This window comes from Juglans microcarpa x Juglans regia, chromosome 1S (genome assembly GCF_004785595.1).
Source record: "Juglans microcarpa x Juglans regia isolate MS1-56 chromosome 1S, Jm3101_v1.0, whole genome shotgun sequence".
Classification (NCBI taxonomy): Eukaryota; Viridiplantae; Streptophyta; class Magnoliopsida; order Fagales; family Juglandaceae; genus Juglans; species Juglans microcarpa x Juglans regia.
Window position 1 is genome coordinate 24,222,714 of NC_054595.1, and position 13,756 is coordinate 24,236,469.

At 32.7% G+C, this 13,756-nt stretch overlaps 2 protein-coding genes across 9 annotated transcripts; both read left to right on the plus strand.

Moving 5' to 3' along the window:
- The first annotated feature begins 5,483 nt into the window (after window positions 1–5,483).
- LOC121244766 (ethylene-responsive transcription factor RAP2-12-like) lies at window positions 5,484–9,318 on the plus strand. Of its 3 annotated transcripts, none has more exons than XM_041142978.1 (3): window positions 5,484–6,006; window positions 8,044–8,953; window positions 9,082–9,318. In XM_041142978.1, exons 1-2 carry the CDS (start codon window positions 5,754–5,756, stop codon window positions 8,928–8,930), a joined length of 1,140 nt encoding a protein of 379 aa, XP_040998912.1. In that variant the 5' UTR covers window positions 5,484–5,753; the 3' UTR covers window positions 8,931–8,953; window positions 9,082–9,318. The 3 variants fall into 3 exon arrangements, with proteins under 3 accessions (XP_040998912.1, XP_040998917.1, XP_040998909.1); XM_041142983.1 differs by having other exon boundaries at window positions 5,501–6,006; window positions 8,044–8,978; XM_041142975.1 differs by having other exon boundaries at window positions 5,518–6,006; window positions 8,044–8,974.
- A 512-nt stretch (window positions 9,319–9,830) lies between these two features.
- Window positions 9,831–12,951, plus strand: LOC121244801. 6 transcript variants are annotated; one of them, XR_005936495.1, is made up of 5 exons: window positions 9,831–10,661; window positions 11,753–11,996; window positions 12,082–12,327; window positions 12,483–12,575; window positions 12,704–12,951. XR_005936495.1 is itself a non-coding variant. In XM_041143021.1 (5 exons), exons 2-5 carry the CDS (start codon window positions 10,650–10,652, stop codon window positions 12,764–12,766), a joined length of 732 nt encoding a protein of 243 aa, XP_040998955.1. In that variant the 5' UTR covers window positions 9,835–10,465; window positions 10,611–10,649; the 3' UTR covers window positions 12,767–12,951. The 6 variants fall into 6 exon arrangements, 5 of the variants coding, with proteins under 5 accessions (XP_040998946.1, XP_040998955.1, XP_040998950.1 ...); XM_041143021.1 differs by having other exon boundaries at window positions 9,835–10,465; window positions 10,611–10,661; window positions 11,764–12,327; XM_041143035.1 differs by having other exon boundaries at window positions 9,836–10,465; window positions 10,611–10,661; window positions 11,906–12,327.
- The last annotated feature ends 805 nt before the right edge of the window (window positions 12,952–13,756 follow it).

Here is a 13,756-nt window from a genome sequence, read left to right on the forward strand (position 1 = left end):
GATTATCTATCTATCTCAAAGCCACATGGATGGCGTCGACATTATTTTGGGTGCATGAACCTCCTCTTCTTCTTTTTTTATAACTGTAACATAACGTATTATTGTAACCTCACCTGACTTCTCACATGAAAAATAATTTATACACAATAATATTTTAAATAAAAAGTATTTTTATATTATTATAAAATATATTGTAAAAATATATAGTGTGGAATTACTCGTTACAATCCGCACCCTCCAATTGACTGGATTTTACTCGCCTTTACTTTTGGGGATGGGATTGTTGAGTTGGTCCACCCGGCGGTAAAAATTATGCGCATAAAAGATTCCTCCCTCAGGCATTCATCATTTTCTTTTCCTTCCCAGGTTACCCTTTTTGCCTTTATTTATTTACTAACTTGCCATTCCACTGCTCCACCTTTCTCTATTGCTCTCTATCAATATCCCACTCGTATCATTCGGTTAACATCCCCCATCTCACCCTTTCTTAGCAAAAACAAAATATCTGAATAATAATGATAATTGACATAATCTCGAGAGAAGAAAATATTTTTTTTAGGATTTGAATTTTATAATAATCATTTATTATAAAAATTGAGATTGTTTTGGTGATTGACTTTGTTTTATAAAAAAACATTTAATTATATGAAAAGTACATTTGAATCTTTAGGCATTTATGCGGGCCTAAGGCCTAACGTAGGTTTTGATATTTTCAAAATATCTTATTATTATTTATTATAAATAATATTATTGAAACCGATCGATAGTGAACCGATGTTTGGAGTTTTTTTTTTTTTCTTTCTTTTAAGTATTTTTTTTATATTTTTAAATACTTTTTTTTATAAAAGATACATAAATTAAATAATATATACTTTCTTAATTATTAAATTAAAAAAAAATATCGGTCAAATCATTGATAGTCCATCGGTTCAAAAAGTATTTCACATTTATTATTAATTTTTACCTAATTTTCATTAATATTTTTCACCTACTCTGGTTTGAAGAGATTCCAATGCGGATTGGGTACCAAAATGAAACTGCATGTTTTGTACGTACGGTCTCTGACTTGTTAGGAAGAAGCAAAGCCCGTCTAATCACCCTTCCTTTCTTCCTGCGTCAAAATCGATTCATTATCACCGACTACATGTATAGTGTATACATATAATATATATATATATTCACTGAATTGATCAGATCAGAGAGAGAATGGAAGCCAGATGAATATTGATCATTCTAGAATGATCTCCAGATCTGGGTGATGCGCTGTCGGTAGAAATTGAATGCATATACATATCTATAATGAATAAATAAGTAACGGCAGAGGTAAATAGTAAAGAGTAATAATATACTTATAATATTATATAATAATGTATTAAATAAAATATATTTTTATAAAACATCTTATAAAAATAACATAATTTTATAAAAATATCTTTTATTTAATATATTATTATACAATATATCATATAAATTATTGTAAAAAAATCATTTTCCAATAATAAAATTGTCGTTTTCCATACTTTTCATTTGTTTTGTCTTTTTGGTGTTTTATCTTTTCTATTTTTTTATATTTTTTTTATCTGTTTACGTAAGGATGATTTGATCTTTTTTATTGTAATGGTGTGAGAGAGGCTGCAGGTTTTACTTTTTTTTGGCCTTCCATCTTCTCTCTTTTATCTTTTCTTCTTTATATTTTCTTCATCTCTCTTTCTTCCTTTTTTTCTTCAGCTTTCTCTTAATTTCTCTGTTAACCGTTTATCTTCATCTTTTCTCTTCTATTTGTGTTTTAATTTCTATTGGTGTCTCTTCAAATTTGTTATCTACAAGATTGAGATTTTTTTTTTTTATTTACATGTTCTGGGTTGTTCTATATTTTCATCCGAGTTACCTTGTGGGTTTTTTTTCCTCCAACTATTGGTTCATATTTTTTGTTGCATTTTTACTTTGGTTGGTATCTCTTCAAGTTTGTTCTATGTAAGGTTAGGATTTTTTTTTTCATTTACATATTTTTGGTTGTTCTGTATTTTTATTCGGGTTGTTATATGGATTTTTTTCCCCTCCTGCTATTGATTCATATTTTTTTTATCACATTTTTGGTAAATATATATTTTTTTATGGGTTTGTATGATTTGAGTTTGTATATTTTTTTTGTATTTTTTGACAATTTTTTTTTTTACGGACTTTTTGGTTGTGTATTTTTTTAGATTGTTTTTTAGAATGTATCTTTTTTTTTTTTTTTTTTTATAGATTTTCATGAGTTTTATGAATTTACATGTTGTGAATTTGTTGTAAAAGATTATATTTTCCTCCCAGTCTGTTGGTGGATGACGTATATGCATACGCACGCTATATATCCCGAGTAGTTAGTACTGTTGGACGCTACATTTGCATGCACGCGTGCGTTCGTCACCATGCAGCTCAGCATGCACCAACCAATATGCTAGCTATGGAATTAAGTTAATCAATGACTTTAATTTCGTGCATAAAATTGGGAAATATCAACAGATGCCACGACTACTCTTTCTTCTTTTGCTGCTTCCCAATATCTCTGCATGTACGTTTTTCAAGCTGATTAATAAATGATAACGATTGGCCCAAAAACAGGGCAGTCTGGGTATGATAATTAAAGGTGGTAACTGGTAACATCCGATCGATCGAGTTGGGAAGTCAGTCGTAAAATCCTGGCTTGAATATGGTAAGAAAATGCGACATGTACATTGGACTCCGTGTGTACCTGCATCCATGATGCATCTGTGGACCTCACGAATTCAATAAAAGTTTGGCGATTCAACTGACTTTTCATTTTGTGGCCGGTCAAATCAAAATGAAACACCTAACATTCCATGCAATTAGGTAGTATGCCAGCCGGCCAGCCTTACTAGAGTTTCCCGGCTAGTAATAATTTACACTATAATATATTACAAAATAATATTATAAAATAATAATATTTTTATAAAATTATGTAACTTTTATAAGATGTTTTATAAAAATATTTTTTATTTAAAATATGGTTATGTAAAATATTATAAAAAATATTATGTATAAATCATTTTCCTTCCCAGAGTATCTCTTCCTTCCCAAAATCTATTATACACAATATAATTTTATTATTATATTGTATATTTCATCTTATCTTATCTCATTTTATCATTATAATTTTTCAAGTTTCTATATAAAATATAATAAATAATTCAACTTTTTCAAATCTCAATTTAATTTTTTCAAATCTTAAAACAATAATAATATTAAAAAATAATATTTTAACAATATTTTTTTTTTCAACTTTTATCTAAAAGTACTATCTCATCTCATCTCTGAATCCAAATCAATCATAAATCATTTAATCATGAATTTTTTAAAATAAATATGATAAAGAGATTACTTCCAAACATTAGGGTAACCAATGCATCTATATATACTTTAATTAGATGCATCTACCAGTCACTTGTACTACTGTACAGTGACTCTGATAGCGTGTTGTATTTCAAGTGCATGAACAGTAGTAAAGCAGTACTTGTGATAATTTAAAAGCAATTTCAACATATACCCATCTCTTGGGCAAAATGTTCAACTAACCTTTTGTCGCCAAATAAGAGTTGGTGAAATATTGTTTGCGACACGAAGAATTATTAATGTTGCAATGTACGTAAATTGGGGTGGTTCGATCTAAATAATAACTAGATATATAACATTTAGAACAATATAATTAATATATATAGAACAATTACAACGATATGTATAAAAATAAATAAAATTAATCACATAAATTGACGTGATTTTATACAATTAGTTAGGTTAAATTTATTATAAAATTAATTTTGTAATATGACGTATCACGTGAAATCACGAACCATGATCACATTTTTTACGTTTATCTATCTATATATGCCCTAACTGATCTCAATCAATCGGAAGCGTTGTTGTATGCATGTAATTTCTATTAACACACATGACGAAAAGCAAAACACATGAAGGTGATCTGTGTATTTCTAGTTGTCGAAAGTTGTCACTCAAGCTCCATCTCTTGCAAGTGAGAGATGCATGATCAATGTTGTTCATGGAATGCACGAAAAAGCAGTGGTTGTTCGAAAGAAACACATTCATTAATTAACTTCCGTAAGGGTCACTAAAAATAGGTTCCTTTTATCAAATTGAGTTTACATTTGGTAAAAAAAGATAAAATTGGAAGTACAATACGTAATTTTCTAAAGAGTAAGGAAAATGAGTACTTGTACAGAATGCAAGTACAACGTCTTCTATTAAAAAAACAAAATCAGAATATACGTGAAGGAACAAATTTTTTCGATGGTTCTCACTTTTTTTTTTAAGATAGTGTGTGAGATTTGCATATAATGTTTTAAATTTCGTTCTGTTGATCATCTCGATATATTGGAACATAATATTTCGATATCTATGCATTTTGAGATTAACTATATATATATATATATATTAAAACATATAAACTGATAATAATAAAATAAATATATGTATATGTAAGTGTGTATGTGTATGTATTTGTGTATATATAAATATATGTGTGTGGGGAAGGATTGGAGATCTATAAAATGAATATAAAACATAAAAAAAAAAAGTAATTGTAATGGTGATAAAAGATAATATTAAAAAAATAACAAATTTGAGTTGAGACATACAAAAGAAAAGAAAGAAAAATGAATAAAATAATCGAGAAATAGTTAAGAATAACGAGATGAAAAAAATAAGAGAATGAGGGAACATATTTAAGCCTCGTTTGTTTTTTCAGATGAGATGAAATAAAAGTTGAAAGTTGAATAAAATATTATTATAATATATATTTTTAATATAATTTTTATTTTAAAATTTGAAAAAGTTAAATTATTTATTTTATTTTATATAAAAATTTAAGAAAGTTATAGTAATTATATAAAATGAATTGAAATGAATTGTAAAAACAAACTAAGCCTTAAAGTTGCAAAACAACTAAAATTATGTAGATAACTATTACATTTTAAAACTATATAAATGCCATTTAGATTTAAAATTTATAAAAATATCATACAAACTCAAAAAAATTACAAATTTATCATTAAAACAGTGGAGAATGAAATATAAATCGAAACATGCCGAAATTGACTGTTGAAATTGGCCAATATTTAAAATGAAACAAAATAAGGATATATATATTTTATAGTGTAACAGATATTGCACTGAAACAAGAAATTCCAATCGTATACTCACATGCCTTAGAGAAAATCTAACATTATTCTTGGTAAAAGAAAACATCAGTCGCACTTTTCACACTGATATTTTATTTATTTTTTAACTCAGTATATGAGATGTATTGCAGATACATATTTATGTAAATAATTACATAAGGAAAAATAGTGTACAGAAACAAATACGTGAGGAACACTTTATGTACACGTGTTACGTACGGATCATCCTATTGTACTGCCACTAGGCTATATAGTACTACTAACTACAGTAATATAACGTAGAACTGTAAATTCAATCTCAGAAGAAGGCCATTAACGTCAAGTGACACTTCATTGGAATCACAGTTTGCCCTCCCCCCCCCCCCCCCCCCCCCCCCCCACCCCACACCAATTTTTGTTCCGAATATATATATTATATACCGTTCCAATTCATCTTCTCTGAAAAACTACTGAGAACTTGAGGTCCAGACCAAGAAAGCTCACAAATCAGACATTTTCTGAGGTACCTTTTCGTTTACGGCCTTTTTGAGAAAAGAGAAAAAGGAAAAGAAAACTACCATGTGTGGAGGAGCTATCATCTCCGACTTCATCCCGCCGAACCGGTCGAGGCGGGTCACGGCTGACTTCCTCTGGCCTAATCTTAAGAAACCCATTTCAGGGAAGCGTTTCTCGAAGCCTTTCTTCGACGATGACAACGGTTTCGAGGCTGATTTTCAGGATTTCAAGGACAACGTGTCTGAAGCCGATGACGAGGAGGAGGTCGTCGACGTCGATGTCAAACCCTTCGCTTTCTCTGCTGCTCGTGACTCTGGTATTAACCTTTATCTTTCTGGTGTCTTAGTTTTATGATTTTGTTTTTATGAAATATCGTAGCTTTACGATTTTACCGATCAAATTTAATGTATTTTTTTTTTTTTTTTATGACAAAAGTAATTTTTTTTTTCCCTTAAGAGTTGCTTGTTTGTTTTTACACCTTTTTTTGGGTTAATAAATGGTTGATTTTAGTTTATATCAATGCTGGATTTCTGGTTCTGTAAATCAAATTAACATTTTTAATAATTTTTAGTACCATCTGTTTGTTTGACACATTATATGTGGTTGAATTAAACTTTTCTTTGTACTTTTTTAAATGAATATGGGTCTGTAAATTTACAGGTCATTTTTAGATTTGGTGATCTCGAATTACATCTTCTGGGTTTTTTTGATTGATGTGGAAGGGCTCGTGTTTATTCTCAGAATTTTGTATATTTCTTTGTGTTTCTTGACGTGCTTGTGGATGATGAATTAGATGTCTGTTGTAATTTGACTTATATGTAGAAATAAAATCAGATTTAATGCTTTGCAGGCCATTTTTGCAAATTTATTTATTTATTTTTTACATAAGATTTATATTATTCTTTTAAATTAATATTTATTATGGTTTATCGTTGGGGTAGAGATCTTCAGTGTAACATGTTTTTTTGTTGAAAAGGGGATGTTATCTCTTATGGATCTATTAATCCTTATTATTTTTTCTTGGTTAAACAATTGAGCATCGAATTTATGAATTCTATTTAACTTTTGAAATCAGTGCTCGACTTTACAGAAAGTTGTCTTTTGATTTGCCAATTCCCGGCTCCCCCTTCCGTTCCTTTCACTTCTTGCCCTCTGGTGCTAACTTCTATCTCATCTGTGAAAATAGCTTAAATATTTTTGCCAGTGATTATTTATATGACAAAATACTGCGATTCTGGGTCTCTGAGAAACGCTTGAAGAACTCTATGTGCATATATATATATATATATAATATTACACACACACACACACACACACACACACACACACACACACACACATGCACGTATATATTGTTATTTTATCCTAAACATTTGGGGTTCAAAGCTGCACATGTTTTACTCAAGGAGATGAATTATTTTTTGCTCCTTCGAAAGATGTCTGATCTGTGAGTTATTTTCCTTTTCTTCTTTTGCCATACCGTCAATTCTATTTTTTGTTTTGATCTTTTGGATATCAAATCTGGAATCGTTGCTCGTTCAAGATACATACTCTTTCTATCTTTTAATTATCAAACAATGAATCAATGTTATTCATTCCAAACTTTCAGTCAGTATATATCAATTTCTCCTGCCCCTGTTTTGGTCGCCCTATTATGAGGAATCAGGATCATGTTTGGTTTAATATTAGGAGACTGAATTATTTATATATTCATTAGTTGTTTATATCGTATGAGATGAAGATTGATCAGGCTCTATTACCTTACTGGTCAGTTATAATTCTTAACTCTCCAAGGTGCATCCTAGTGGTCAATGGCTGGGCTTAGGATGAGCTGTTGGCTTAGACATCTCTGGTTTGATTTCGCACTTTGAGTTACTCTGGATTACCTGATACTCGGTAGAAACTGAAGTGTAGAATGTAATTGATTAAAAAAAATCCACCCATAGGGTAATTTTCCTTTTCCTTTTCATTTCCCTTTCTTTTGTCTACTGATGATTGATTATCTTTGTTGAAGTTGCTTTATATTGCTGGTTAGTAGAAAATTGGAAGTCTGTGTATGAACTGTATAAGTCACTTGTTTTTTTTTTTTTTGGTGTTTGTGGTACGGCCAGAACTTATCATAATTTTCTCTTCTGCATCTGATGATGCCTTCCCTTATTGGTTCGTGCTTTTGTACAATTATTAAGTCTGAGGAAGTCACGTCTTAGCTCATGCATGTGTTACCTCAATGTCTAATGCTGCATTGAAGGAGTTTCCCTGCTAGGCTTTTTAATCTTTGCCTCTTACCCTGTTATCCTTATAGAGTGATGTGTGATTGTTGATGACTCATCTGTTTCTACTCTTGTAATTAAAGGATCCAAGACTAAAAAATTTGTGGAATCCAATGGGCAAGCTGAGAAATCCGCAAAGAGAAAGAGGAAGAATCAGTATCGGGGAATCCGGCAGCGCCCATGGGGTAAGTGGGCTGCCGAGATCCGAGATCCGAGGAAGGGTGTTCGTGTCTGGCTTGGGACTTTTAACACTGCTGAAGAAGCTGCAAGAGCTTATGATGCCGAGGCACGGAAAATTCGTGGAAAGAAAGCTAAAGTGAATTTCCCTGATGAGAGTGCCCGTGCCTCTTCAAAGCGATCTGGAAAGGCAAATCTGCTGAAGACACTTCCCCTGAACTCTGTGCAGTCCAACCTGAACCAAAATTTTGATTCCATGAACAACAACTACGATCAAGACTGTACCATGGGTTTGATGGAAGAGAAGCCTTTCACCAACCAGTATGGGTATACGGATCACATCCCTGTCAAGGAAGATGCTGGACTCAAACCCCTTGTTTCCTCTGGTACCACCCCCGTGTACTTTAATTCAGATCAGGGGAGTAACACCTTTGATTATTCCGACTTGGTGTGGGGGGAACAGGGTTCTAAGACACCAGAAATCACATCTGAATTTTCAGCTAGCATAGAAGGGGCTGAATCTCAATTTTTGGAGGACACGAGTCCAAGGAAGAAACTGAAGTCTCAGTCTGGGAACGTTGTGTCTGTTGAGAACAACACTGCAAAGACGCTGTCTGAGGAACTCTCAGCTTTTGAGTCCCAGATGAATTTTCAGCTGCCATATCTTGATCAGGGTAACTGGGATGCCTCCATTGAGACATTGTTCAGTGGAGATACAACTCAGGATGGTGTGAACCCAATGGATCTTTGGAGCTTTGAGGACCTCCCAGTTATTGATGGGGGAATATTCTGAGCAAATTTCTCCCATGCTCGCTAGTATGTAAATAAAGGCTACATGCCAGTATGTTTCGTCCTTTTGCATGTTATTGTCTCGTTGTCTTGTTTTCCTTTCATTTATCCTTGAATGCTTAGTTTTATCTTGATCTTAACTGTACTTATTACAGGAGTGGTGTCATCTTTGATGGAGATGGAGTACAAACAAGTTTCATTCTGCTTGAGGCTTTTATGGAAAGATGTATTGAAGTAGCTTCTGTTGTATGGGAGTATATAGGTATTTAGGTTCCTTCTACCTTGAAGACTTTGAATTTGGGACTCAATCGATATCTGTACTGATTTGATGACTTGTGATCTGTGATAAAATTACTAAACCCGATAAATGTCAACTTTGGTGTTTGTTTGCTTCTTGTGTCTTCTACAAGGGGCCGGCCATCAATTTTTGGATTGCGAATTTGGATATTTTGGTCTCTTGTAGATTACCTACTGCTTTCAATGGTCCTTTGCTTCTTCTTTTTTCCTCACTCTGATAGGGACTTTTTAACTATTTGTTACTTTCCTTCCCAACTTTATCTTCTTTAATTGGGCTACCATGAAAGCTCTTTTAGGCTGCTTTGGATATAAAAAAAATGTTTTATACCATTTCATTTAATTATTATAATTATTTTAAATTTTTACATAAAATATAATAAATAATTTAATTTTTTTTAAATTTTAAAATAATAATAATATTAAAAAATAATATTTTATTTAAGTTTCAACTCAACTCATTATTGAAGATACGAGACTTGAGTATTACTTTGAATCGCGCGCGGCATTTTGCCATCAGTTATGGTCGAATTTCGTTCACATATATACTTGTTGCTTCACCTCAATTTCCATGTTGAGAGACAATGCGACTTTTGTTTGCACAGAAAGTATACAGAAATCATCACAGCAATGCCGTTCTTAGTCTGAAACTTGAACAATCTGACATCGTCTCAGTTATCATTAATCTCCCGCCATTAATACCCCCATCAGTTTGCACAAGGAGACATGGATGGACCTCGCCATCTTCATTAATATGCATTCATGCAGCAGCATCACAGCAGCATGCATGGGAGATTGGTTCTATACTCACCATCACAACAAATATTACCTATAGACACGTGCCACACGTAATCTATATATGCAAGGTGTGGCCACGTGGCAGACACTGAGGTCGATGTTCTGCAGTCATGGGAAAAGGGTCGAGAAGTTTCTTCTATATATGTTCAGTCTCGTCTGGCTCCAAAATTGAGGTGTTGAGGACCCTAGACTGAAACATCTTTGGGATCATAAATTTTATAATATCTAGGAAGATGACCCTATATTGCTTCTGTAATACTAAACAAGAAATGTTTGAAAATTTGGCCTTCTCGATGGAGAGTGTCGGTGGGTGCAGCAGCACAGCACCCCCTGGCAACATGAACATGGGAGCTACCACTCGGGATTGGTTGGCACAAGGTGTCCGGAGCAGTTTGGCTGTCGGGTGGTGCGACTGCTGAGCACGCCCTACCAAATTCCCAATCACGGGTATTCTCTTCAGCAGAAGTATACGGCTCATGTGGACACAGGAAGGGGACCAAATGGGGGGAAGATTGCCTTGGTTTTGTTGATGGAGTGCGTGTGTTCAAAATTGTCCTTGGCCGACTTTTCTGATCGAGTGAAATTTTCTTAGGAAATAAGGGCATGCTTTCACCATTCACTTGCTTTGGCAATGATTTTAAAGGTCAGGATTTCAATTACTAGAGTTTTTATTCAAAACGTAAAGTGAGAACTACGCATAAAATGAATCTTATAATATTTAATGTTGTTCGAAGAAAATCACTTCGATACTTATAATTGTTATGAAGTTCAATTTATGCGTCTACTTTTTTTCAAGAGCTTTAGGCTACATTTGGATACTAAGAGTACCTCAAGTACTCTCACTATTATTTTTTATTTTATTATTATTTTTCACCTATTTTTGCACTATTCATTACTTTTTATTTACTATTCATTATTCTATTATTACTTTTTTATTACTATTCACAAATACTTTCAACACTTCTCAAACATTCTCATTACTTAAACGAAGCCTTAAGCCTTGTAGCAAGAAGTTTAGAAGAGCTAAATCCACCTTCAAGAGCCTAAAAAACCTACTCCTGGATTTGATGTTGGCTGATCAGTTATATAGAAAGGAAAAGTCTACTATGCTGCCCGAATCATACCGCTTGATGTTTTTTTTTTGAATGATAAAAAAATAATTTTAAATGTATTGATGTATTTTTTTTTTATTTTTTAAAAATATTTAAATACATTTAAAAAATATAAATAGAAAAAAAAATAATTTTACAACTAGCGGTGCTACTCTGCCAACCTGAGTAGCACCGTTCATATATAAATGAGTAATGTTACATGTAATTATGGATTGCACAAATATCGTGTAGTCGTTTTGAAAAAGAGTGAGATCTACTATTAAAAAATTATTATTTTTTCATATAAATTTTGTATTTATTTATTTTTTTCAAAATGATTGCACGAGGCTTGCGCATTCAATACTACAACTATCATTTCTCTATATAAATCCCACACACATTTGTCGTTCATCTGCAAAAGTCGAATTCTAAAAGTGTATAACAGTTTGAAGAAAGCCATTCCTTCCGGCTCAAGTTAACATTTGAAAGGTTTTGGAATCATTCTACATATAAAAAAAAAAAAAAAAAAAAAAAAAAAAAGTAATTATAGAATGCTACAGTCAAAAGAAAGACATCACATTCCACCTTTACATTGAAGCAATTACCGCTTAAGATTATAAACGATTTCCCATTAATGTTGAAGTACTTGATCAGCCTAAACTCCAAGCTGATCATGGCCTTCCATGCATGGATGCTCCAAGGCAAAATTCAGACTGTTTCTGTTGCCAGGAACTCTGGCACGAGTGTTCTTTCAAGAGATGCTGCTGCTTTCTTCTTATCTTCCTCATGTTTATAGTTCTGGCAGTTGGGATGGCTACATTAATTGTGATCTTCCTTTTGAAGCCTGAAAAGCCTGTTTTCTCCTTCCAATCAATAAGAATGGATTGGTATGAGCTAGATGCTTATTCTGGTTCAGTCCTGTTTGTTTCATCCGTTTTGACTTTGACCCTGAATGCTCAAAATCCTAACAAGGTTGGCCTAAGGTACAGTCCTTCACGGCTTAGTGTCTATCATGAAGGAGTGCCAATAGGAGCAATCCGAGTTCCAGGATTCTTTCAGCCTGCTCACAGCAACAATGTCAGTGTGCGAACCAGGGTTCTGTTTCATTATGTGAACCTCAGCCAGATTGTTGCAGGGAAAGACATAATTGAGATGAATATATTAGGTGATGTTAGAGCTCAGCTGTGGGTATTTCACATGACTTTGTTACGAATGAAGGTTTGTCGCGTATCTCCTTTTGGCTAAAATAAAGCTTTACTCTTTTATTGCCATTTACTTTATACTTTCGGGCCATCATCAAACTCCAAAAAATCATTCATGTTTCAAGGACAGATCTTTTATTCAGTCATTGATGTTAATACTATTTCTTGTAGGTTGCTCTAGATTGTGACATAGACATTGACTACAGGGAGCTTGCATTAAAAAACGAAGTTGATGCCAAAAGGGTTGTTCAAAATCATCACTTCGTATGTGTTGATTACTTACTTCATTCTATTTCTTTCCTTCTGTTTTTGGAGCTAGCTTCACAGATACCATAACAATTAAGATCATTATATCTATCTATCTCTATCTATCAATGGTTTCCGTTTTTCAGGCTTCTTTTCCAACCAACTCCAAATTTATCTTCAGGAAGTGCGCGCTAGCTTTATACGCATAAAGACAGCCAAGGCCCAAAGTCACATTTGAGGGTCAGTTCCTGATATCAAAGATTGATTATGATGCCTCTCTAAAAAGTTTTAATATCAGTTGTCAAATCCAACTATGGATACATAGTACATACATGAACTTCTGGCCTCGTCTTCTTGTGCGCTTTCCATCACTGCTTCTACTGTTGCACTGTAATTATTGCCATTGGAGTCACTCATGACTTGCGAGCTATTTATATATATATATATATAAGTATATATATTTCTAGGAAGAAGCCAAAACCCATGCACATGGAAGTTGCAATCTTCATGGATCTTTTTAAGCGCGTTATGAGAAAATTTAATATTTATGACGGATTATTTATAATGAAAAAAGTAGACATAATCATTTTTATAGAAAATAATTGATTATAAATAATTAGTTTTCTTGGAGCTAGCCTCAAGATGTGAACCATATCATGTACATAATTCTCCATGCATTTCTTTCTGTGGACATAATGTACAGTACTTTCCTTCTCAAACTTCTGTTACCAGAAAATCTATAATTTTCTGGAATATTGCTATTTGATATAAAGAAGCCTCTCTTTTTCGGAGCACCAGTGCTCAATGGGAGACTTTTAGCATCTATGCTAGCTTGAGCCTTTGGTAATGAATATCATGAAGAAATCGGCTAGTTGGAGGTCATGTCCTTTATCTAGTGGAAGGAAAATTATCCTTGTTAAACATTTTATGTCTAGGTAGCATGTCTATCCACTTGCTTTTAATGCCTAATATTCCCAAATTAGTAGTACTTTCGTATGAAGTTTCCAAGGGATAAAAAAAAAAAAAAAAAAAAGAGGCTAAGTCATGAAATTATTGATTGTGTGAAGGAAAATTATGCTTTTATATGGGAAACTGTACCATTTTAGTTTTTTTTTTTTTTTTTCACACTTCTTGCTCATGCATGACCTGTGCTAACTGTGAAAATTAAAAATTCACATATAAATATCAGTAAATTCGTA

What these genes read in the sequence shown, in the direction of transcription:
- LOC121244766 (XM_041142978.1), top strand. Translation starts at nt 5,754, where the DNA reads ATGTGTGGAGGAGCTATCATCTCCGACTTCATCCCGCCGAACCGGTCG. An exon ending in CTCTGCTGCTCGTGACTCTG is followed by an intron (nt 6,007 to 8,043) that starts GTATTAACCTTT and finishes TTGTAATTAAAG; the next exon opens with GATCCAAGACTAAAAAATTT.
- LOC121244801 (XM_041143012.1), top strand. Translation starts at nt 10,622, where the DNA reads ATGCTTTCACCATTCACTTGCTTTGGCAATGATTTTAAAG. An exon ending in TGACTTTGTTACGAATGAAG is followed by an intron (nt 12,328 to 12,482) that starts GTTTGTCGCGTA and finishes TATTTCTTGTAG; the next exon opens with GTTGCTCTAGATTGTGACAT. An exon ending in TTGTTCAAAATCATCACTTC is followed by an intron (nt 12,576 to 12,703) that starts GTATGTGTTGAT and finishes TCCGTTTTTCAG; the next exon opens with GCTTCTTTTCCAACCAACTC.